The 26,843-nt window shown below is 37.7% G+C and overlaps 2 protein-coding genes across 2 annotated transcripts in view; both read right to left on the bottom strand.

Moving 5' to 3' along the window:
- The window catches only part of LOC127849908 (hillarin-like), a 39,964-nt gene extending 35,964 nt beyond the window's left edge, over positions 1 to 4,000 (bottom strand). Inside the window, exon 1 of the mRNA XM_052382661.1 lies at positions 3,748 to 4,000. The gene's annotated coding sequence lies outside the window, so the exon portion shown is untranslated. The remainder of the gene's footprint in view (positions 1 to 3,747) is intronic.
- Positions 4,001 to 5,792: 1,792 nt separating this feature from the next.
- LOC127849673 (hillarin-like) lies at positions 5,793 to 25,051 on the bottom strand. Its single transcript, XM_052382423.1, has 7 exons — positions 24,352 to 25,051; positions 12,885 to 13,163; positions 11,192 to 11,560; positions 10,644 to 10,775; positions 9,911 to 9,993; positions 9,350 to 9,493; positions 5,793 to 9,060 (listed from the first exon to the last, which is right to left on the bottom strand). The coding sequence occupies exons 1-7, from the start codon at positions 24,745 to 24,747 to the stop codon at positions 7,701 to 7,703; spliced, it is 2,763 nt and encodes a 920-aa protein (XP_052238383.1). The 5' UTR covers positions 24,748 to 25,051; the 3' UTR covers positions 5,793 to 7,700.
- Between the last annotated feature and the right edge of the window lie 1,792 nt (positions 25,052 to 26,843).

The raw sequence follows: 26,843 nt of genomic DNA, 5'->3' as shown, positions 1-26,843 counted from the left end.
AAATAAAACTATAAATCTTAGCATAAAATAAATAAAAGTATTTTGCAAAAAACGTGGAGGTTTCGTCACAATGCAGTTTCGTCACACTGATATTACGAAGGATGGCAGAGGAGGTTTCGTCGCACTGATATATTGTATAGAATTAAATGATATTGCAATTGAATATGATGTTGTAATAAATATATTGGGATATATGCTTCTTTATGTTATTTTTTAGCGTTATTGAGTTGAGTTTTGTAACAAATGATGGTTTGAAAGATATTTCAATCATTGATTACTTGATAGTGCAAACATATTAATTAGTGCACTGCAAACAATCAATTAGCGACACACGCCTTTAAGTGTGCTAAAATGTACTGTACGCATATGTCATAAATTTTGCTTATTCCAGGTTGACGGTCCTCTTCTGAATGTCGTCAATTACGTTGAGCGCACGTGGATCCGGGGATCCATGTGGAAGCCGGAGAACTGGCGCGTCTATAGACAAACAATTAGGACTAACAACGATGTTGAAGGTTTCGGTGAACAATTTATGTTATTCTGTTATATATATATATATATATATATATATATATATATATAACAATATTGTTCATAAACTTTGCTCATTATTTCATGCTTGTACCGAAGAATCGATACGCGAGCCGGGCGTGCTGACTTAGGATTCTACATGCTCGTCCCCCTTCTACGACGTGAGGCGGCGACAGTGGACTTGACGATTCGTCTAGTGTCGGTGCACGCGCTTGCCCGTATCGATAAAAAGAAATACAAGGACGTCCACGGAAAACTATTCGACACCTGGGACAAATATGAGGGCGATGAAATCACCACCACTCAACTTCTGAGGCGAGGCAGCAAAATCTCAGGCTTTGGACCCTATTCAACACATGACCCAATCCACGACGACGATGTGTGAAAAAAACATGGACATTTAAGAGACAGATGTGTTGTTGTGTTCATAGTTGTAAGCATTTATTTTTGGTGTAATATTGTTTGGAAATAAATGTATGTGGTGCGTAAAGGTAAGTATATAATGGTACCGTTTATAGAGTATATTATGTTTTATATGAAAATATTTATTTTTGGTATTTTTGGTGTAATATTGCTTGCAAATAAATGTATGTGTTGTGTAAAGGTATGTATATTATTATGCCGTTTATTGAGTAGATTTGTATTTGATTGTATCTTTATTTTTTATATGCAAATATTTATTTTTGGTGTAATATTGCTTGCAAATAAATGTGTGTTGTGTAAAGGTAAGTACCTGTGTATATTATTATACCGTTTATTGAGTAGATTTGTACACAATGTTTTGATGGTATCTTTATGTTTATTAAGTAGATTTTTATGTTAAATCTGTTGTTGAATCTGAGTATCACTTCCTACTTTGTTGTGACAATTATAGACACTTAAGATTGAACTTTATTGGGCATATCTCTTGGCCAACCTTAAATTTATTCCAAACTACTATGACATCGAAAAAAACAAGGGCTGTTTGTAAAACCTATCAAGTTTCATGATCCTAGGAATAAGCGTTCTTCAGTTATCATCCGGAAACCATTTTACTATTTCGGGTCAATGTGAACTTGACCTTTGACCTAGTGACCTCAAAATGGATAGGGGTCATTTGCGAGTCATGATCAATGTACCTATGAAGTTTCATGATCCTAGGCATAAGCGTTCTTGAGTTATCATCCAGAAACCCTTTTACTATTTCGGGTCACCATGACCTTGACCTTTGACCTAGTGACCTCAAAATCAATAGGGATCATCTGCGAGTCATGATCAATGTACCTATAAAGTTTTATGATCGTAGCCATAAGCGTTCTTGAGTTATTATTCGGAAACCATTTCACTATTTCAGGTCACTGTGACCTTGACCTTTGATATAGTGACCTGAAAATAAATAGGGGTCAACGGCGAGTCATGATCAATCTACCTATCAAGTTTCATGATCCTAGGCATAAGCGTTTTTGAGTTATCATCCGGAAACCATTTTACTATTTCGGGTCACCGTGACCTTGACCTTGTGACCTGAAAATCAATAAGGGGTCATCTGCGAGTCATGATCAATGTACCTATGAAGTTTCATGATCCTAGGCATAAGCGTTCTTGAGTTATCATCCGGAAACCATTTTACTATTTCGGGTCACCGTGACCTTACCCTTTGACATAGTGACCTGAAAATCAATAGGGGTCATATGCCAGCCATTATCAATCTACCTACGAAGTTTCATGATCCTAGACATAAGCGTTCTTGAGTTATCATCCGGAAACCATTTTACTATTTCGGGTCCCTGTGACCTTGACCTTTGACCTAGTGACCTGAAAATCAATAGGGGTCATATGCGAGTCATGATCAATCTACTTATGAAGTTTCATGATCCTAGGCCTAAGCGTTCTTGAGTTATCATCCGGAAACCATTTTACTATTTTGGATCACCGTGACCCTGACCTTTGACCTAGTGACCTCAAAATCAATAGGGGTCATCTGCGAGTCATGATCAATGTACCTATGAGTTTCATGATCCTAGGCCCAAGCGTTCTTGAGTTATCATCCGGAAACCACCTGGTGGACGGACTGACAGACCGACCGACAGACCGACATGAGCAAAGCAATATACCCCCTCTTCTTCGAAGGGGGGCATAATAAATAAAATATTAGGAATTTGTAAATACCTAAAAGAAGCTATGTTATATAGAAATAATACCCTTACTGAACTATCTGTTCCTTAATCCGAAGTATATCAACGTTTCGTTACATAAATACATTTAATTTCTATATAGACATGTATATTATGCTTGAATATTTATATGTGTACTTTGTTGTGTGTGATGATATTACTTAACCGTTCCTTTCGTCTTTGCTATAATTATGTTGTAAATGGCTAAAGGCATGTTTTTATTGCCGATTGCCAATAACTTTGAAACTTGTTTGTGTATTGTGTTGTATTTGAATAATTGTTTTTTTGTGAATCGTAATCGACATTGTATTATGTCATTTAATTGCATGTGTATACTTACTAATACTTCAATTTATCGAATTTAACAGAAAAGAAAAAAAAACACGTTGAATGATAACAGAAGAAAGGTGTCAATCAACGGTGCTAAAGTTTCCCGGTATTATTCACACCTATATATTACCATCGTGACGAACCCTCTACCCGTTTTCTACAGTAAATTCAGTATGACGAAACTGCAGTGTGACCGTAAACCCTATAATTATAATATTCGTACTATTAAGTTTACTATCATCGTGTTCATTCGGAAGCGGAGACATTATGCAGCAAAATATAAGCACAATTACATTATTGAGACAAAATACATTTACAGATCATTGGATAACAAAATAACGCGATATACGATTTGCAAGGGAGACAATTCACATTTTTAATGATTAAAGTATAATAAAGCAGAGACGCAGAACGCCTCCGAATAAAGCTTGAGTAGTCTAGACGTTTATATCAAAATTGTGTGCACACTTTGATGAATAGGACCATCTTCTATTTAAAATAAAAAATACCATTATGTCATTAATTAAGGCATGAATGAAACTTCAAAATTAAACTTGCTTATATTGTGTTTAATTGATTTACCAGAGACATTCAAATAAGTCTCTATATTTACTAATCCATGTTGAAACTTGCGTGTCTATTTGCCATCATCAGCTATTGAAATGTTACAATAAATGTTCCTTTAGAACATTGAAAACCAAACCTTTAAAGAAAAATATATACACGTACGTACCGTTAGGTCATCACTGACAGTTTTCTGTCACTGCTCTTAATTGCTACTGCATCAATTATCTAATTTATACCATGAACAGATCGCTTCAAAATAACATCCTCATCAAACACGTTTTACAAAATCAGAACACAGGTATAAATTTAATCCAACAATATAAACATTGAAAGAGTCAAAGATACAACAGTCACGTCGTATATTTGAATTTAAATCGAGTGCATTTTGCTGGATTACTCATTCGTGAAACCTCTCTGCTCAATACGCCTTCTGATTGGTCTGCTATTTTTGGTCGATAACGGAAAACGGCTGTATCAAAGGTGAAGTTGGTCGATGTCGTAAATGTCTAAATAACGGAACTAAGAATTGTGCACGAAATCGTTGGACATCAATTATGTATTAATGATGAGTCAGGCATACCGAGAAATTTCATTGTTTCGACAAAGGACAAACGTAATGCTCAGCGCGAGCATTACAACTGTCGAAGAAGACGGATTGTCAGAGTTGCGTCCCCTGCATTGTCTGTGAATTGAATGTGTCCTTAAGATGTTCGGCTTAGAGTGTCGTATTGTAACTTGTACATGTAATATTGTTCACAGATTTTTGAAGATTGCCATTCTGTGTATTTACTATTTTCAGTTAACATGAACTAAACTGTTACTGTATAATATGGTGAATATCGTTCAATACTTAAACTCTCATTTGAATGCGAAATTAAATAATATTGCACTCTGATCGTAGTAAAAGCTTCAAATTTAAAGTATATTTCTATGTAGTGTTTTGTCGATCATTTATAGACTTGGATGAAGGTGTGCCTTTAATTAGTAATGATAATTTGATAAAATGGTTGGTAAGTTTAATTATTTTATGTTTTGTCATAGCAATACCAATTTGCTTAAAACATTCTAATTTAAACAACCATGTTCTTTAAAGGGACCGTCAACCACGAATGACGAAAAAAGAAAAGTTTTAAAATACCGTGGTTTTTTTTACAATTATAAGTTTATATTTATTAAAAAGTCACGACTGGTATATTACATTACTTGAAGAAAGTTCATATTTTCAGAATATTCGGTAATAAAATTTCGAGATGTGAAATCGAAAGTACATCGCAAAAATAGGTGACATAACCACACTTCCAGTTTCTAAGAATTCATTTCGTTAATAAAATGTGTAAAAACACATGACTCATAGGGCGTAGCCAGTTTTGCCACACGGAGCAGAATTTCAACAAACTTTATGGAATACTACATGGTGATTAGTACCAAATATCGATGTTTTCAGCTTTCTATTTTCGGTAAAGAAGATTGTAAAGTGTTCACTTTAAACATACTTTTTATGAGTCGCGTTCTGAGAAAACTGGGCATAATGCTTGTGCGTAAAGTGTCGTCCCAGATTAGTCTGTGCAGTCCGCACAAAACTGGATTTTCGTGTAGAAGAGACTTCCTTTATACGAAAAATACCATATAAGCAGAAAAGTGTCGTCCATGATCAGCCTGTGCGGACTGCACAGGCTACTAATCTGGGACGACAATTTACGCACAAGCATTATGCCCAGATTTCTCAGAACACGACTCATATTATGAAGTTTCCCCTATGGCGGTTCATATTCTGATATCTGAGCATGATTTGAACACTCCCTGTTAAGGACTCCTTTCTGACGCCGCATACCACACGGTCGTTAATCACGCGCGCCACCTCTTTTTTGAGATGCATTAAGAAATAAGCCAATGAAACTTCCGAGGTAACGCTCAGTCCCGGATGTTTTGAAATTTTATGGATAATTCTACAGGGTTATTTTCAGGGCGAGTTTCAGATGTGATTATGAAGTTTTCGTCGTTTAAATCTTACATGTATTGTAGCTATGGTTACCTGTGCAGCGGAGCGAAACGATACAAAACTAACCATTGGAAACGGTCATCAATTAAAAAAATCTTGTTTGTTGTGTGAAAACATGTTTATCTGTTAAGCAGTTGACATTGGATGAAAAGTGTTTGCACAACTGAAACAATGAGAAAACGCTATTCAATTCAAATAAAACAATACGGTACTCATTAATAATATTTATTGAACACCCATACCGACACAGTTTTTCTATTTCAAGTCAAATGCATGTAAGAAAACTGAAAGCGTTCAATATAAAACAACTTGTTTGCAATATTTGTGTTTTTAATAGCACATGTTTCGTTTGATTACAAGTTTTCCAAAACGCAAATTGTTTAAGTAATAACTTAACATAAGTTATCATGATTATAAACATACATTTAAAAGCGTGTTGCGTTAAAAACCAATGTAAGTTGTTTAACACAAAAGAAACCTGTATGTTTTTTATACAAATGTAATACTACTTTTTTTAACCTAGCTCACCGTCGTACTCGTATACGCATGTTAATGGATGTACGTAGCACTTGTACATATTGAGAAAAATGACACTCCAGAAACGCATCATATACATGAAGAAGAGCCATTCTTGTTCTTATCCAACTTTGATCGTTTTTATTATTTACTAACGAACAAGATCAATCAAATCACAATGATAATACTAATAAGTGCTAAAATTCATGTTTATTTACTAGGCATACACAAATGTATAAAAAGCTTTAACTATCAGACTTTTTCAAAATAATATATTGTCGTGAATAGTGTGACTTCACATAATTGTTATCATAATTCGCATTCTAAAATCCAGAAAGACAGCTGCCATGGATATGATACCTAGAATCAGGCTTAGAAAGGGCTGATTTCTCCAATCTACGCAAAAAGCATTAAAATATTTCTTTAATTTTCTTTTCTTTTTGTTTTAATATGTTGTATTGGCATTCCAGTTAATTTTCGCAAATTAAAACCAAATTTGGTCATATTCAATTAATTAACTCTTCACGAGGCATAATAATTGAAAGGAACGTCATGCTATTTCAAATCAATTCGTTAATGACAATCACTCCGAAACATTTCAGTGAAAATAAAACAAGATAGCGGGACCCATACGCGACAATTTCAATTAAACGCCTCCATGCTATCGTGATGAAACGTTTGCTTTTTTACTTATGAAAGTCCCGGGTTAAGCAGAACAATATTTTTATTCAACGTTTTTTATTGATATAATAATCATTTCAGACTATTTCAATTATGATACTGCTGTTAATCAATACATCAAATGACATTTAAAAAACGGAAGTGCGAATGAAAACATGTGAACAGTTCCATTATCAGTCAGAATGCCCCACGTCTTTTACATTTTGAAAAAAAATCGCATTTTAATTCCTATGTTAAGGTGAGTTATTTCTTCAAGAGCTGTGTAGGTATCATAAACATATTGCTACAACGTATTTCAATCATAAATGCATTTAGAATCATTAACGTACACATGTATTAACAATACCAAAATTGAAAATCATAATGTAGTATTGCAGTTCTAATACCTAAATCCATTTATGCCTAGTGGACTCTCCCATCCTTCTAAGTTTGATCAATCTATTTCCAAAATTAGGGTTGTTTAGTATATTTATTTCTATATTTAGAATATTTCTTACAGAAATTTAAGCAAACAGCGCAGACCCTGATGAGACGCCGCATCATGCGTCGTCTCATCTGGGTCTACGCTGCTTGCCAAGGCCTTTTTCTAGACGCTAGGCATACATGGGTTAACTACAATCAATTCAAGAAAGCATGTTTAATAGAAATTTGCAATCTCTCTGCTGTTAGACCTTAAAGTGAGAAAAAAAAACTCGCATATCGTGAAAAGTAAAAAAAGAAGTTTGACCGACTTTCTTGCCCTATTTTTCTGTAAATGTACGTAAGAAACAATGAACATATTTTGGCCTGATGAGTTATTGAATTATACGCAAAAGTAAACCGAAATACGAAAGTGCGTGCTCCTATATACTGCATAAACTAACTTCCAATGGCACGTATACATATTTTTGTTCACGTTTAGATGTTAATAATATATACAACTATCAAATCTCTGTTTCTGCATCTGCCACCAGTTCGTAATCCAAGAGGTGCGCGAATATCGAACACTCTTGTCCGGTCATGGCGAATCGCGCAACCACCTTCAGCGCCGTTGATGCATTTCCGGTTGGGATATTCCCTTCCCATGTGAACCCTAACTTCCGCTTCAGGTGATGATAGAGCTCCCCAATGACGACGAACACCTCCGACGCCTGTGGCACGTCTAACCGGAAGGTGTAGCGCTTGTTGGTCATGAGATCACCGGAAACGGGTTCGTGGAGCGTGCAACGCTGCCAGCGGTGGTAGGTCCGCGGAAACGCCACCACTGCGGGGTTAGGTTCCTGACAGATGATCAGGTATCTGTAGGCGCAGTCTAATGACTGGCTCTCGGCACCGTCCGCCTGGGTCGCGTACAAGGAGAAAATGTAGAAGCCCTCCTTTGGGCATCGAATCATGTACGTCGCTCCTGTTTCGTTTCTGGACTTCAAAAACACGTACCTGTCAATGTCATTGACGGTCCCTGCGTGAGCGTCGTAATATTGGAACGTGTGAGTCACTTTGATTTCTTTGTCCATGTTAAACACTATGTCTAGGTAGTCGCTATCCGAGACAATCAGAGGGTCAATTTGATTTTCTGCCACTATGCCGAATTTCTCCATCACGGGCGTCGGTCCAAAGAAAGGAACCGGTGGATATGACGGTGCAGCTCCTCTCATGTTGGGCGTACAATGAACTACGAACGAACAAGCACTTTCCAAACAATCCGCCTTCCAGTAGTCACCCGTGTAAATGGAGAAATAGTACAAGCCCGGCTTGGGAACGTTCACAGTAAATATGGCCTCGTTTTTCACATACCGCAACAATGTGCGCCCCTCTAAATTCGAGGTGTTAGTCGCCTTGTCTTGCGCTTCCAATAACGAACCGAACCCAAGAATCTTCGGCATGGTGACCCGAACTTCAACCATGCCCGTATCTGTTACTAACGTCGCACCGTAATTGGAATAAAACCGTAAACCGTAATTAAAGAAAGGCGACTTTACAACTGGCAAGTTCGTGAACTCCGAAAACGGAAGTGGAATTTCAAGTAACTGCCAGGACGCCTCGTCCGGGTAATGTTGGTAAATGTAGTCTTCTGGATCTGTAAGAAAGTAGAATTCATCATACTTGGTGAACATTTCCGGAAGTTCCTCTTTAAGGCCGGTCACCTGCCGTGCCGCCCACGTAACGTTGACGAACCGCCAGTTTCCTTCGATGGCGACAGCGGTCCAAGAGTTCCGGAAAGCGTTTCCGGTGAGATTCATGCCCGGCTTGTATCCCGCGCCCTTTGAGAAGCCGAGAACGATTTCACAATGTAGCCCAGCGTAGCTGTAACAATTTTGATATTAAATTAAATCGCTTGTTTAATAATTCTTAAAAATATGCTGTGGTTATATCTTGAAAGGGAGTGCAATTTTAACTTACGATTGTAAAAGTTTTAATGATTATTTTACTCATATTAAATCAGTAAAATATTAAGTTTGAACATGAACAAGCATTTTAATTACATACTTTTGGGAGGCGGAGAATAAGATTGGAAACCTTCGTATGCGCTGATATTAAAGAACGCACACACAAAACAAATGACCATTTTCAATGCAAAGAAGTTCGCCGCTACCTGCAGAGCTTCTTGAACAGTTGGTGGTACGTTTCCCGTCCGCTCTTCACGCCCTTCAGCAATGTCAAGGACGAATTGGGGCGCGAGATGTCACGTCCACTCGTCTTCCCAATGTCCTTTGCGATGATCCAGCGGAACAACGCTCTGCAACAAACATGACGTCGAGTTTACAAACGGTATATATCATATAACACTTTACTTTGATATTGCTTTCCTCCATGTCCAATGGTGCTCTAAACAGTTCAATTACTCAAGCAAGTAAATGTAAATCAAAATTATTGAACGTGATAATCGATGCGTGGACCTAAACTTAAATGAGATGTATGGTAGGTGCTAAAATCAGTAGCATTTGTTTCCACTTATTTAACTTCTAAAAATAAAGTATGTTCGATGATAAGTAATTTAAGATATATGTATAGATATTTCCCAGGGTTGGTTATACTTTTCGAGACCTCTTGATATCCAAATACCAGCTTCGTATCCGGCAAGTAAAACATTATCCCAGTAAGAAAGGATCCCAATAACAATTTCAACGAAGATGGTCCTTCGTATTGTTTTCACCTGCATTTCTCGAGCTCGGACTGGCAGTCTCGAGTGAGATCTCGCACGAGGTCCGTGAATGTGTTATAGTCCCGATTTGATAACTGAAAAAATACCAGCAAATATGAAATTCATAAACCACTGAAGTCAATAACATCACAATATATCGCAACTCAAATGAAATATAATGCAAAGGAATTGATTAAGACCGTGCTCTGTGAAAAAGGGTTCAATGCATGTGCGAAAAGTGTCGTCCCAGATTAGCCTGGGCAGTCCGCACAGGCTAATCAAGGACAATACTTTCCCCTTTTATGATATTTTTTTGTTTTAAGAAAGTCTCTTCTTAGCAAAAATCAAGATTAGACGGAAAGTATCATCCCTAATTAGTCTGTGCGGACTGCACATGCTAATCTGAGACGACACTTTACGCACATGCATTAAACCCCCTTTGTACAGAGCACGGTCCATTTCCAAGAACTAGTTAGTGGTCCAATGCAAAGAAAGGCGCAAGAGAATCCGTTACCAATCTCTGGATTTAAAATGAGGTCAGTCCGTTAAGCTTCAGGCTAGTCAGTCCTGAGAGGATGCATTTAGTAAGAGAACGGGCGCAGATATATTTGATGTAGTTACAGTCGAATATTCTTAATAAATATGCCGAATAAAGCCATCAAGCTAAAACATATAAATACGCTAATTTATAGAATATTATCATTAAAACAGCTATTAATACCACAGGAAAGCCACCACAACATACCTCTAATGCCCGTTTATCTATTTGCTCAAATATAATTGGTGACTTGTACAGTTTGGACTTCCTGCCCTCTGGCGGCAGCACAGGCGGTCTCATGGAATGGTCGTAAATGCAGCTCGTATCCGCCATCCGATCCTTTGAATGTGATTTAATGATTTTAATGATTAAATGACACACGCGGCGCCTATCAAATAACTGGGTATTACATTAATTAACTTTCCCTTTTCGTTTATCTAATGCTACTAGTACATCAAGTGATATTTACATGCAAATATTCATATAACAATTACTATAATGATACTGGGATGAAATAAGTTGCATACAAACTGTTCGATGTAATTGGTAGCTGAAGCAACATTATTTTAATATGCATTTATTTTTAACAAGGGCATTATTTAGTACTCGTGTTTTTGGAATAAATTTAACTTCATGAACTCATATTTAACTTATAGTAATACTAGAAATTGTGCTTACAAAGATTAGGCAAATTACAACTTTCATACCCGTCATAATTTTAAAATGTACAAATTAAATACACGTTTCACTCATACTTTTTCCGCAATGAGGACCAGCATTTCTTGGCATTGCCTGTCCAGCATCCGGGATGCGCGCGCCTTCTCCTCTGTCGCAACCTTATCCTGGATGTTGCGCAGTCGGTCGTCGCGCACATTCCGGAAGTGCTCCTCGATGCGCTCCCGCCCCGCCACCAGCGCCTGTGGATTCTTCTGAACTGTCATTGGATCCATGCTAGCCAGGAGTTCTGAGGCGGCGCGCTCTTTCTCTTGGTCGACGACCGTGTCGAGCCTCCGCATTTCCTTTTCCCGTTCTTCCAACAGGAAGCGCTGCAGCCGTTCCTCTTCCTCGCGGTGCCGGCTTTCCAGCGTCCATTGAGATTCAAAAACTCGGAACTTTTCGAAATCCTGAAAGCCACGAATATCTAGAAATACCATTGGATGTTTACATATTTTCAGTAGAAAGTTCAACAAGGAAAATGGCTGATTTTTTTCAAAATTACAAATGTATTATAAACGTACAAAAACAGGGCCGGCTCCTCTAGCACTTATTAACTCATTAATGCCTAGCGTCTAGAAAAAGGCCTTGGCAAACAGCGTAGTCCCAGATGAGACGCCGCATGATGCGGCGTCTCATCTGAGTCTGCGCTGTTTGCTTAAAGGAATTTCTGTAAGAAATATTCTAAATATAGAAATAAATATATTAGACATCCCTAATTTTGAAAATTTAGAAAGATGGGAGAATCCACTATGCATAAATGGGTTAATGTAGGGCAGTTGTCACTTACTGGCGTGTGCACTTGGGACTTGTACACCAGCTATCCCAGGAAAGTGTGAGTTTGAAAACTGACAGACGTAACATAACTTGATATACTGCTTAACCCATTTATGTCTAGTGGACTCTCCCATCCTTCTTAATGTGATCAAATTATTTCCAAAATTAGGGATGTCTAGTATATTTATTTCTATATTTAGAATAATTCTTACAGCAATTCCTTAAAGCAAACAGCGCAGACCCAAATGAGACGCCGCATCAGGGTCTACGCTGTATGCCAAGGCCTTTTTTCTAGACGCTAGGCATAAATAAGTTAAAACGGCAAAAAATAAAACAATCAGACTGTCATTGTCAGTTAGTCGAACTATTTAAAAAACGTTCCGTTATTTTATGAAAATGCAAAACATAAATAAATGTTTGATACGAGTATCTATTGATTATTATCAAATTTCACATTTTCAAATCCATTAATGATAAACGCCAGACACGAAATCCGTAAGAGATGGATGTACGGTTTTTTTAAGCGTCGAAATATTAAAAATGCACATTTTTCCGTGACTGAACGACCTAATCTGTCTATGTGCATGCCTAGACGCAAATATTTACATTGCATTTGGTTGTAAACATTAAATTTCGTGGGTTCGGTTGCGCAAATCTCAATTTAAGTGGTAACTGTATACATATCAGGAAAAAAGAAATGCAAACATTTGATTTGAATGTATTTGCTACTGTGAGCAAATAAAAAATAATTTGATTTTTCGTATATAAACATATGCCAACCCGAGATAGGGGCGGCTGCTGATGTTAACGTATAGCTATTGCAAGTACCTGGGTTCGATCCCAAATATGATGGCGTTCTGAAGCAATCGTTCTAAACAGGAAGTGGTCAGATCAAACTCAATAAGCCTTAGATTTATTTTGAACGCAATAGCAAATGCGTTTAAACGTAAAACTAACCTGATAACTCTGGAGAACGGGCCTGGGTCGCCCGTACAGACCACCCGTCATCAGCGTGTACTCGAGGGTACTTCCAGCCGTGCCAGTCAGCCAGGACGTTCCATTGAGGCTGCGCGGCGTGACACTGACCATGCTGGAGGCCATGCTGGTGTTATGTAGGTCATACTTGGAGGGCGTGTGCTGCACCGACCCAGCGGGGCTACCCTTCGGGCTACCACGGGGGCTGGGCTTTGGAGTGAAGTCTGGCGCCGCCTTTATGGCCGAAATCGGTTTGTCACGCTAAAATAATGTTTAATTTTTGCGACTACAGTTAGGATGAGGATCTCAAAATAGATTAGTCCGTTTAAACAACCAATTGTTAAATAGGTATTGAATACTAAGTGCATTAAGGTGGGTTCCCATTGCCGATCCGATCAACTCGATCATCCCGATCACCGAAATTCCCCGACCAAAACCGACCAAGCTCGACTAAAAATGGTATACACGACTTCTTCTCGACCTCTTGTCGATAACACGCGACCCCCACACGACTCATTCACGACCTCCACTCAACCATCTTTCCGATTTCCGCTCGATCATCTCGACCTATACGCGAGCCATATACGATCTCAGCTCGACCAAGTGGACCTCAGCTCGATCGCCACCAGATCTTCACACGACCAGATCGTGATGGTCGTACTACAGTCGTACAAAGCGATCTTAAATAACTCGGGTAGAGGTCGAGCGGATCGGGTACATAGCTCGTGTATGGTCGAATAGCAATCGGGAAGTGATCGTGTACGGTCGAGTAGCCGTCGGGTAGCAGTCTAGTAAATCTGTACATCAAATCGAATAGAGTTCGAGTGGATCGTGTTGCGATTTACAATAACTCTGGTATAGGTTGAGCGGATCGGGTACAGATCGTGTAAAAGATGTCAATCCGATCGCCACACGATTGCTTCACGATCAACTCGATCTTCTACTCGACTAATACACGACCACTTCCCGAGCGCTTCTCGATCTATTTCCTACTCGACCGCTACTCGATATTTTTTGACATGTCAACAAATATCGGGTAGGAAGCCCGACCAATGCCGACCTACCCGACCACTCATGCCGACCGAACCAGACCAGTATCCGACCGCTTGGTCGGGCTTGATCGAGTTGATCTGATCGGCAGTGGGAACCCAGCTTTAGTAGGGGTAGACCGTTCATATTATATATCGCCCATCCATACAGATAAATTGAACGGTGATCTGTGAGGAAAACCATAGGCTTCAATTGGGTGATGAAACACATTACGAGTGTATGGCTCTGCTATAATATATCAAGAAGAGTGGTTAAACGCCGATCAATTCAATAACATTATTATATTACAGTCTGTATACTTAGTTCATTTTGTAATCTCAATTGACCCTTTATTGCTTCTGCTGTTAATGATGGAAAAGAAAAGTAATGTAACCTATTGATAGTTAATTTACAACATCGGATAACTCGGACAATCTGTTGTTAAATAATGTTATAGTGCATTGGTAAAGACAATTTCTGAATGCAATTTTGCATGTACAAACGCCTCAAGGGTTATACAGTATGTTTGCTTAAGACTGTTCGGTATTTGAATGGCTTAGGAGTGTTTATGTTTCTCCGATAACGCCTTTAGAAAGCACAACACAATTGTCAACAATACAGTGGCAAGTTATTAAAAAATGATAATAGCGTCCATCATATTTAAAATTATCGGAGGTATTTTGCCCCATAAATGCAATGTAGTCATATGACCACAATTATAGGGTCTTCGAGCATATATATATTTCACTTTATACAGTTTAGTGAGAAGAGTTTTACTCTATTTGTGTACAAGCATATACAGTATTATATTTTATATTACACATTAGATGAAAAAACAACAACACGACCTTCAAAAGGCAAACAAATTGAAGTAGGACTTAATGTTTGCAGACAACTCTTATGTGGACAGGACACTAATAAAACTGTTTGTATAGCTCTAGCAAAGAGAGCACACACAAATAGTTATCTGCTCCTTCGATCTTTTAGGGTATGGTTATGACAATTTACATTGTTATACAGTTGCGTTTAAAACATTCCACAAATACATCTCAAATAGTCTATTGACTATGCATAGAGGGCGGACTTACAAAGATCATCTTTTCCAACGAACAGGTTTCGGGACGCCAAATTTTGATAATGTACTTTTTAAATAGTAGACATGTAAATTAAATAGTAATGTGTGGTTTAAACTAAATCATGAACACTAGTTTGGTACAGTTACTGAAATATATTGAGGCTAATACGAGCATAATTGTGTCTTGTTCTGTGAAAACTGGGCTTAACTCATGTGCGTAAAGTGTCGTCCCAGATTAGCCTGTGCAGTCCGCACAGGCTAATCTGGGACGACACTTTCCGCTTTAATGGTATTTTTGTTTCAAGGAAGTCCCTCCTTACCGAAAATCAAGTTTAGGCGGAAAGTGTCGTCTTCTCTGATTAGCCTGTGCGGACTGCACAGGCTAATCTGGGACGACACTTTACGCACACGAATTAAGCCCAGTTTTCTCAGAACAAAACACAATTAATCGTAATTCAAACAGCGTCAAATTTGATCAAAGGGCATGCATTTATTCGATATCTGTATAAGCAATCCGTGTAAGTGCATGAGAGTTGCCTAAATCGCTGGCATATCCGTGTAAATGCATGAGAAATGCATAAATCGCTGAGGCGTTGCATCCAAAATTATGTCCATAGGCCAACAAGCTACTGCATGCGTATTTAACCCATTTAAGCATAGCGTCTAGAAAAAAGGCCTTGGCAAACAGCGTAGACCCAGATGAGACGCCACATGATGCGGCGTCTCTTCAGGGTCTGCGCTGTTTGCTTAAAGGAATTTCTGTAAGAAATATTCTACATATAGAAATAAATATACTAGACATTCCTTATTTTGGAAATAAATTGATCCAATTTAGAAGGATGGGAGAGTCCACTAGGATTAAATGGGTTAAGAGAATGCGGAGTTAATAGGGTTGCTGTTCTGTTCTATAACACACATGATGTTCCTAAATACAGTATTTATACGTTTATTGTAAAAGCACAAGGTACAAAACTTTTGTTCGCGAATAATCAATTTTCGCATTAGTAAAAAACACAACAGAATATCATTATTCGCATGCATAAAAATATGCAATGTCCGTATTCACATTTGATGTGATTTTTTAAAAATCCCGTTGAAATCCTATTTTACCAAACACATACCCGTTTTAGGCCGTTTATATTATTAATACTATATAGTTTCGGATTCGGTCCTTACTTAATGTGAACAATACTATTTGTGAACAATATTATTAAAAATATCTACAACATGCGAGAACGTGAAGCGCGGGTGGTCGTTGTCGCTCCAACTGAACTAGCTTATCACGTGCTTCACGGAAATCGGTTAGGCATCGTTCTGGGAACACTGGGCTTAATTCATGTGCGTAAAGTGGCGTCCAACGTAAGCCTATGCAGTCCGCACAGGCTAATCAGGGACGAAACGTTTCCATTTTTCGTTTAGAGGGACCTTTTCACAGTTTTTGGCATGTTTTGATATAAGTCATTAAATGCTTTATATTGATAAATGTAAACATTGGATCTTAAAAGATCCAGTAAAAAATCAAGAATAAATTTTAAAATAGGAGAAAAAAGTAGCCGCAGTTGGACTCGAACCAGTGGCCCCGGAGTCCTGGAGTAACTTGGAGTAATAACGCATTTGCCCGCTCGGCTATTTTGCCAAGCATACTTGATTCAAGTATTTTATGCACTATATGAGCAATCTTCGTAGTTTCACAAAATTTAACGACAACAACAGAACTCTCCAAATTATTCAATCGTTTCGCGTTGCAACGCTTTATAACTTTTAGGATTTTAAATCGTCAAAACATGCATATATTGGCTATATTAGACCATGGTAAATGTTCAGTAATACTGTTTCCTCACAAATATCATAACTAAAATGAAAATTTGCGAATCTGAAACAACTCTTTTCAATTTTGTTAATTTACCAAACCGTGAAAAGATCCCTCTAAAGGATCTTTTTAAAACGAAAATACAGTTAACGCGCAAGCATTAGGCCCAGTGTTCAAGAACGAGGCCCATTTTAATCTTCAAAAGATAATTACGTCATTGAACTTAGGGGAATAAGAAAATAATTCGACGACAGAGAAGTGTAATCAACTTTCGTAAATATCGCTAAGCAAGTTTATGCAATAAGAAAATTTGACGAGTTGCAAAATGTTTGATTAATATGCAGTTACAAATGTCCCAACACTACAGGTACACAGTGTTCAGGAGAGGTGACATAGAATGGTAGTTTTAACAGTTAATATAAATATTTTAAAAAAGAGTGAAAAACTATCCAAATAATGCGTTATTTTATTTATACAGCCTTTAATTTAATTCTACTGAACGCTCGACAAAGTAAAACATACATTATTTGATTTTAGTACACTCAAACAAGAGGCCCATGAGGGCCTGAATCGCTCTAAACACTGTGCAAGTTTGGAAAGAATATGATGAAAACGGTGTACTTAATCGCGCAAACAAAGAGAATTTTCTCAAATTCAAGGGGAGATTATTGTGTACCTATTTCTCCGATACTGCTCATATTCAATAGGGTTCAAGTCCTCATCGATATAAAAATACTGTGAATATTTGGAGATAATTGGATGAAAACTGTGGAATTAATTGCGTAAACATTTCAAAATTTTATCATATTCAAGGGGAAGTTTGCCAAGACTTGGATGAAAATTGTCGACTTTATCACATAAAAAACTGAATTTTCATTTTGTTCTCAAATTCAAGGGGAGATAATTCTGGACTTATAACTCCGATATTGCTCATTTTCAATAGGGTTTCACTCATCATTTAGATAAAGACACTGCGCAAGTTGGGGAATAATTCGATGAAAACTGTGGACTTTATTGCGTAAACAAGCCTTATTTCACAATTTTTTCAAATTAAAGGGGAGATAATTCTGGACTCATAACTCCGATATTGCTCATTTTCAATAGGGGTTGACACATCATTCAGATAAAGACGCTGTGAAAGTTGGGAAATAATTGGATAAAAACTGTGGACTTTATTGCGTAAACAAGCCTTATTTTACAATTTTTCAAATTCAAGGGGAGATAATTCTGGACTTTTTACTCTGATGTAACCCATTTTCAATAGGGTTCGGGTCCTCATTAATGTAAAGACACTTAACAAGTTTGAAAAGAATCAGATGAAAACTGTGGACTTTATCGCGTAAACAAGAAAAAGTATAACGCACGCACGGAGGGACGGACGACGGAAACCACGCCATGACACAAGCTCTTCAGGCCATCGGCCAGTAGAACTAAACAAAAACAAGTTACGCTTAATCATAGTAACGAACTAATTCGAAGATATTCCAAAATATAAGATAAAAACGCGATAAATACTTAAATATAATAATTAACCATGAAAACCGGCCCGATTACATACAGAAAACGATGAAACTCCTTAAACTTAATCAGGAGAAAAACTTGTTCTATATATAACACTTCTCGTAAACTACTAGTTTTATCATTTCAAATCATACGACACTACGATGATAAAGCTTAGGCATATCGACGCTAAAGTACATAATTATAGACAGTCGGTTGCTGGAAACCGTGGGAAGATTTAAAATCAAAGTACACTTAGTTTCATACATGCTGCGACCATGAATGACAATATCGGACGTGACTGATATCACCATTGTGAAAGCGTCCGTTGCCATGGCAATGACTCTTACGATAAAATCAACAATGCAGCACGTTTAGTTAATTAGTAAAGGCTAGTTTTGATGACGGTAGAGCTGTCACGCGAAAATCGTAATAGATGTTTTTTAGGCTATTACTTGCCACACCTGATACAAACTTGTATAGGATAAATTATTTAAACTATTACGATATTGATGGGCATGAGCTTAATTAACAAACGACGAATAGCAGTCAAATATGTTTTCATTTCAGTTCACGTTGTCGTATTACAGTACGTACGATACGATAATAACATGTTTATATAATGATTATGGTCATTGACGTTAATAAAAATCTGCCGTTTATTATTCAGCGACACTGCTGCGCTAAGTTGTTCATCACGGTTCATCATGTACGAGACGTATTTATAAAGCGCGGCAGAGGGAAATAGTTCAACCGTTTACAATTTAAAAAGTATCAACATGTAGTAAACATAGGTTTGGATTCATGTATTGGGTTTCAAATTTATGCTAAGCTTGGTTGAGCCGGCTGTTATACCACTTGGTTCTCGTTTTGCAACAAATGATAGGATAACAGCAAAAGAAACTATCAATCCCTACGCTAAAGTTGTTTACAGTAGGGTTTTATGTATCGTTCAGAAATGCATCGTCGTATTCGCATCATGTTATTATGGACAAAAAGCGGTCATCACTTGCTATTTCGTTCCACAATAAGCTATGGCGTTTTTTTTCAAAACGATAGCAAAACGCAGACATTTAAAACATAAAAGGCACAGTAAAAATATATTCGAACCCAGGGTTTTGAATCGTTCTGAGGTAAAGGATATTCAACGAGTTTATTATTTTAATAGTCAGATAGGTTTGTCTTAAATGTTCGCCTGTATATACTTGTCCATATATTTACCGTGTTAGTATAAGATGTACCTTAGCGGCGCCGTGGTCAACAGAGCTAAATGCGTGTGCGTACAGCGGCTTTCCAGATTAGTCTATGCAGTCCGCATGGCATAGGTCAATGATTAATCGGGAAACGACACAATTAACTTTTATGGAACCGTTCATTTACAGAAAGTCTGTTCTTAACGAAAATACCGTCCAAGCGGAAAGCGCAGTCTCCAATAAGCCTGTGCTCACAAACATTAAGTATCGTTTTCCCAGAAAAAGGATCATATATTATAAATGTCTTTATGTGTTTAACAGTTTATGCTTAAAATACTTGTACGTGTATAAACATTGGCCATCGTTTTGGTTAACATTAAAAGTGCAGTAAAGTTTAAATTAATATATACATCTAGTGTCATTCCTCTCGACCATGTGGCATAGCCGGTTTACGCGACACACCATTATATGAACATCTTAGCTCCCGATTTTTATATTTCACTTGTCGGAAGTTCAACCTATACCCAAAGATATCTGAAAGATGGTAGTGCTCGACTCGATTCTACGACCCCCACCCCCTCGCGACCCAAAGCGAAAGCCCTTACCACGGTGGCGTTTATCTAGTGTTGATTTCAAACAAATAGCTCATAAAATGTACGTATATCTATTGATTAAGAGCCTTTACATTTTTTATTTATATTCTTTACAATTTATACCTATAGACCTGCATATAAAAAGCTAAAAACATTCTATAAAGCACGATGATTTAATTCAAATTTACTGATGCAGATACAACTAGAAATGGCGCGGCAGAGGCCGACGCGTATCCCCACGCCGCATGTTTGACCCAGGGGGCGCCCCAGGGTTGATAATGGGGCCATGCATAGTTGAGATTGACCGTATTGTCATAAGATATGTTCAGTATCAATTTGAAGTAAATTGGTGTAGAAATAAAGAATTTATAGTAAAAGGCGCCGCCGCAATTTTGGGTTGGCGTGGTCTTTGTGGGCGGGGCGCCCCAGGGTTGGTAATAGGGCCATACATAGTTGAGATCGACCGTATTGTCATAAGAGATGTTCAGTATCAATTTGAAGTAAATCGGTGTAGAAATGAAGAAGTTATAGTAAACGGCAATTTTGGGTGGGCGTGGTCTATGTGGGCGGGGCACCCCAGGGTTGGTAATGGGGCCATGCATAGTTGAGATTGACCGTATTGTCATTAGATATGTTAGTATCAATTTGAAGTAAATCGGTGTAGAAATGAAGAAGTTAATGTAAAATAACTTTAAAAAATGAGTGAAAATCTCTGACCTGGCCCCACCCCAACCCCCATAACTTTTGAGACAGGGGTCAGATCAAAATATCAAAAAGTGCAGGGTCGCACATATGCTCATAGCTACCATGTGTGTAAGTTTCAAGGTTCTAGTGCTTATTGTGTAGGAGGAGATAGTGGCCAGGACGGACGGACGGACATACAGACAGACGGCGGAGATAACCACAAAATCCCCACGCTTTTCAAAAAGCGTGGGGATAATAAACAAAACGTCATCTAATTGTACTGTCATTGGATCCACAATGTTACGCATTGCACCTTTCAAATACGATACAGACATATGATAGCACGAAAGTTTGATTAAATTAGTAGCTTAGATTGGAGATTGTCGTGTATGAGCACTACGAATGTTACACCACGGTGGAATATGGAATCGCATAAAAAACAATTACATTACCTCTAAATGACTTTGATCAAGATAGTCGGAAAATTTAGCATAGCAAATGATTGATAGTAAATTAACCCCAGACTGTCTGTGTCTAATTACTTCAGCTTGTCTGAAGAAACCCACTTATTTAATTACAACTTTAACCACAAACAGCCATGTACATACACACAGTTGATAAGTCGGCATTTGCTAGCATTTATAAGTAGTGTAAGTAAATTATGCAACAATATAGTTTTATTAAATTTGCATAAATTATTCACCAAATATTAATTCAGCTATTATTTTCACCGATGACATAATTATAACGTTGTAATATACGTGATTTCTAAACAAAGCAAATGAAAATAAAAATTATATTTTGTTACTTTTTTGTATTATATAAGGTGTTGTATATTATAGCGTTAAAATATTAACTGAGCTGACATAATATTGGGTTACTGAATTAAACTAAAAGAGACATACGTTTTAAGAAATACTATATTTTAAAACCATCGCAATAATATTAAATCTCAGCCATCATGATCTCAGCACCGAACGATCGAAGGCAGATTACTGTTTTCTGATGTACATCATTTGAGTCGCGTTATGTGGAAACTGGGCTTGATGAATGTGCAGTTCGCACAGGCTAATAACACGCCGGGTATGCGAATACTTCGTTGACGGATGGCACTTCACTAACAGAGAACAACAAAAGCCACGCGCGAGAGGTGAGTTCTTCAGCTTTTTTGTATTTATGTTCTGTTTATTTGGTTTTTAGACACAGAACATTGTTTGGGTGATTAAGGGTATAGCATTCGTATTGCGAAGAAAGAAATTCGCGGAAAAACGGTGAATTATTAAAAAAACACGATATAATTCCATCGATAATCAGCATGAATTGAATGATCAGTACATATTTTAACAAAATAAACATACTTAGACATAAATCAAGAACGTGCTTACTAATCGAATTAAAATATCAATATATCCAGTAATGTTACAACATGTTACATTTTAGTTTACTAATGTATTTGAGAAAATTCAAATGTTTTAAGAGTCGCATGCACATTTTTCATCTGCACTTCGTTTACCGATTATCTAAAAAACAATGGCACTTCGTTTCCCGACATCTAGACAATTTTTTCCAGATATAACACACTCGTTTTTTGTGAATCAAAAATGCAGAATTCGCTGTGGAATACTGTTAAAGTAAGCAGGCAATAAATAAAAATGTATGTACTTAGTACTCAAATAAAAATGTATGTACTTAGTACTCAAATAAAAATGTATGTACTTAGTACTCAAATAAAAATGTATGTACTTAGTACTCAAATAAAAATGTATGTACTTAGTACTCAAATAAAAATGTATGTACTTAGTACTAAAATAAAAATGTATGTACTTAGTACTCAAATAAAAAACGAATTACCGAAGCACGCTCTTATCCCTTTAAAATATGATTATGATTTGGTATAAATGTTTAATGAGTAAAATCTATATGACCATATATTTTTAATTACGTTCTAAACGGTTGATCTAAAGCATTTATCTTTATGTCCAAATGCAGGTACTAAGGCTATTTACTTATATATTAGACAGCATGCCATGAATAATCACTCTGCTTAAACTGCCTCTCAGAGATTAATATCAGCAGCGATGCAGGTCCGAAATTCTATTGGAACTTTTTGGCTCAATGCCAGTAAACGAAAATAGCAATAAAAGAACAGGCGGGGTCGATTTAATCACACGACAGTGGTGTAAAAAGTTATGCATATCCGTCTTTGTTTTTAATATAAACACAACACATGCTGCATATGAAGTTGCATATAAGTGACACAATTGTTTATTACAGGATGAGTGAATCGGAGCTTATGAATGCCGCCGACGGTTCGTTGTTGGACATTAGTTTAGAAGAAGAATTGTGTACAAGCGAACGGCTCTCGTGTGGAATTTGTGAGGCCAGTTATGCTAGGAAAGCCTACTTGAAGCGTCATTTGAAGACACATGAGGATGGATGCATAAAGTGCTCAGTGTGCACTCAGTTCTTTAAGACTGAGGAAGATAAAAGGAAACACATCGAGGACAAACATAGGCCAATCATGTGCGAAAGTTGTGGAAAGGTTTTTACCACTCGTAACTACATGGAAATCCAAAAGAAAACCCATGTTGTAGAGGTTGTGAACTATGAAATTTTCATTTCTCTGAATCCCAAGTTACCAATAAAAAACAAGTTCATTATGTACACATTTATTTGATAATAAATATTATCTTATTTGAAAATTGCAATTATAATAAACATAGTATAAATTAATAGTAATGTGATTTTTGAAAAATATATTTTCAAAATGTTTCGTATGAATAGCCATAATATAAATAAATGCATTTAAGGTAGAAGATAAAACTCAGTTATTGGAGTGCCCGCTTTGTTGAAAGTCTCCGTAATCTGAAGTGCCCTTTATCGGAAAACAAAGTGCCTGCAACTGTATGTATGCCACCTATTACAACATGCACTATCTTTGTTTATATTTCATTGAATACTATCAAAATTTCAGTATTTGAAGCACAGTGATTACTCTACATGCTGGAATAGCAAACAATTTCTTGCAATAATTCAAAGTAGTTTTATTTTGTTAAAAAGTTTACTGTTCATCCAGTTTATAGTGTTTTCCTATCGAATTTTATATTTTTTGGGCAAAACTGTACCATTCTTCCCTGAAATTGTGTATTCCCAATACAAAAGGATACACCATTTATCAACTCGACCATGTGTCTTGTCTTAAAAACTAATCTTTAGGATATAACTTTAAATAAAACAGAGGAACTTACCTCTCGCGCGTGGCGTTTGTTATTCTCTGTTAGTGAAGTGCCATCCGTCAACGAAGTATTCGCATACCCGGCGTGAATAAGGGACGACACTTTCCGCATTTATCGAAAATTTCATTTAAATGATGTCTCTTACAAACGCAAATCCACTATAGACAAAGTGCCGTCCCCGTTTAGCACGTGTGGACTACAAAGGCTTTTTCTGGTGATATTCTTATTCACGTCATGCATAAAGCGCATTTTTCGAAGATCGAAGATTGTTTGGCTTACAATAGAGAAACATGCTATTTTCGCAAGCACACAATACAAGTAGCCCTTACCAAACTTTGCGAGCCGAACCCGTCCTCGAGCCCTTCGATGATGGCGCGTTCCTGCTGAATCTGGTTAATGGCTTTACCCACGTGCGTCCGACAGTACACCTCGCGATCCTGCGAGCCATTGGCGTCGTTCCGGTGGAACGTCTGCATGGTGAGCGGAAGACCGCAGATCCGACATCGGAAGCACGCCTTGTGATAGAGGACGCCGACGTTGACCATCTGCTCCTTGTCCCATATCCGGCGGTAGCAGCGATAGCAGGGGTCCACCGGATCTGGCGTCGCCTTCCGCTCGTATTTGAACTCGTAGAGCGTCGCGCGCTCGTAAGTGAACGCGTACTTGTAGCTGCCGTCGTCCCCACGTGTTTCCTGAACTTGAATATCTAAACCAGGGTCCTCCATTTTGTATGTCACTATGTGTGTTTTTGATTGCTTTATTATAAGCAGTGATTTATGACAATAACAGTTTTCGCCAAACTAACATAAAATATGACATTTAATCGATCATGATGATAACTCATTCTTTAACAAAATATAATCACTATTTTGAAGCACTGATTATATCCATGCTTGAAATGTTTGTCACGATATCCAGTATTCGTCACCCAGTTTATACATAGGGTTGTTTACCTGACTCGTAAAATTGAAAACATGACATAAACAAACCACAATTATCATCACGTGACCTACATACCTGTGTCGCGTCTCTCTGCCCCGCGCTAGGCGTATGGAAAATTATCGACTTTTCGCTCTACCTGTAATTAACTCAATTTGACAATGTATTGGCTCTGACGAGTTGCGCCCCTTCAGACCATTACTATAATTTACATAAAAAAGCGATTCAACAATTGTGCGCGGTATTACAATCTATTAAATTTTGATGTGTAAGATGATGGAGTAAAAATACAGATAGTATTGTGTGTTATATAAGTATTCCCCTGCAGGTTTAAAACCCAGGTCCTCTTATTCGCACCATATCATGATTTTACTGTTAATATTTGTTGTTGTTTTTTAATATTGGTAACATGTTCTGTGGATCAAATCACGAAATGTATATATATATAACAAAGTCTCTATTAGCCTTGTTGTATTTAAACAAAAACGCTGTATTTATTTTTTGCCGAAGCTTTCGACCTCACGGTCTTCATCAGCGGCCATTTTTTATTTTCAGATGTTTTATTATGAACGGAAATGACGTCGTGCATTACCGACGTCAACGTTGTTTATTATTATTTTATTAACGTTTATTCATGCACGTCGATGCCATATGGTCGGTATGTCCTTAGTTTTGACTTCCACAATTGCTCCATGGTTTTGCGGTACTCGTCCCACCCGCTGAGTTTTTCGAGTCCCATTATTTGGAAATCATCCATGGAATGTCCGTCGGTGTAGAAATGTTCAGCTACCGGGTCACACTCTGGATCAGCAGACGATTTATTTCATAAATCGGAGGAATCCGAGATAGCCGATGTATCACGATTGACCGGGTCACTGTGCTGTGTGCGAATACGCGACAGATTCAATCGATGTCGCTGGTACAGAGTTCCGCCGGTCTCTCCCACATACACGAATCTGCGACAGCGACGACAATCAACAATGTTTCTGACGCTGTACTTCCTGCCGCTGGGATCTGTGAAATATTCCGCCTTCATCATGTACGGGCAAATGGCTCATCTCTGCTCCCCACAGGGCCCGCTCATATTGGGTTTTCGGAAGAACATCCTGTTGTGTTTTTTGTGCACTAGGATGTCTTGCAGGTTGCAATCCCGTCTGAAGGCTACTAATGGGGGCTCAGAGAACACTTCCGTCATTCTATCAGACGTGTGCAGCGTGTGTAGGTGTCTACGGACGATACGGCCGATGTTGGGTAGTGCGCGCGAAAACGTTATCACCAGCGGAATCCTTGTATTATGCTCCGAGTTTGTCTTTTCGCGCAAAAGGTCCTCTCTCTTTTTGTTGTCGATCTTTATCAATTCGGTCTCTACAAACGCCCCCGTCATATCCACGGTTCACGAGCTGTGTTTTCACCGCCTGTCTGTGCTTCCGGTAGGCAACCTCCTCTGAACAGATTCTATTATAAATCATATTTTCTATATTATGGGCATTTTTCACTGTTGAATTGAGCTGAAAAGAATTAACAGGTAAAAAGAGTAAGTTAAAATGTGGTTACTTACCAATTATCTGCAACTCATCTGCCTACCAGTTGTTTATAAAAATATATTTTGTATTCGATATTTTACGTGACTCACCCAGTCCTGTAAGCCGAAATGATCCGTAAAACAAAAGTGTGTCTTTGTGTCGTATAAACGAATCTGCACTTAAAGTCTCTATAACGCTCAAAATCAACGAAAATTTCGTTAAGTATTTCGTAAAATAAAGTTAACACCTTAAAAATCAGTGTTCCTTATAGCAATAGCCAAAATTTCAACGCTAGATGTGGTATGATTACATAGATTTTTGTAGATACAAAATGCTCGTTTTTATTTATTTGTGGCCAC

The sequence above is a fragment of the Dreissena polymorpha genome, chromosome 1 (genome assembly GCF_020536995.1).
Source record: "Dreissena polymorpha isolate Duluth1 chromosome 1, UMN_Dpol_1.0, whole genome shotgun sequence".
Classification (NCBI taxonomy): domain Eukaryota; kingdom Metazoa; phylum Mollusca; class Bivalvia; order Myida; family Dreissenidae; genus Dreissena; species Dreissena polymorpha.
Note: the sequence above shows the minus strand (reverse complement) of the source record. Positions and strands in the feature narration are given on the sequence as shown.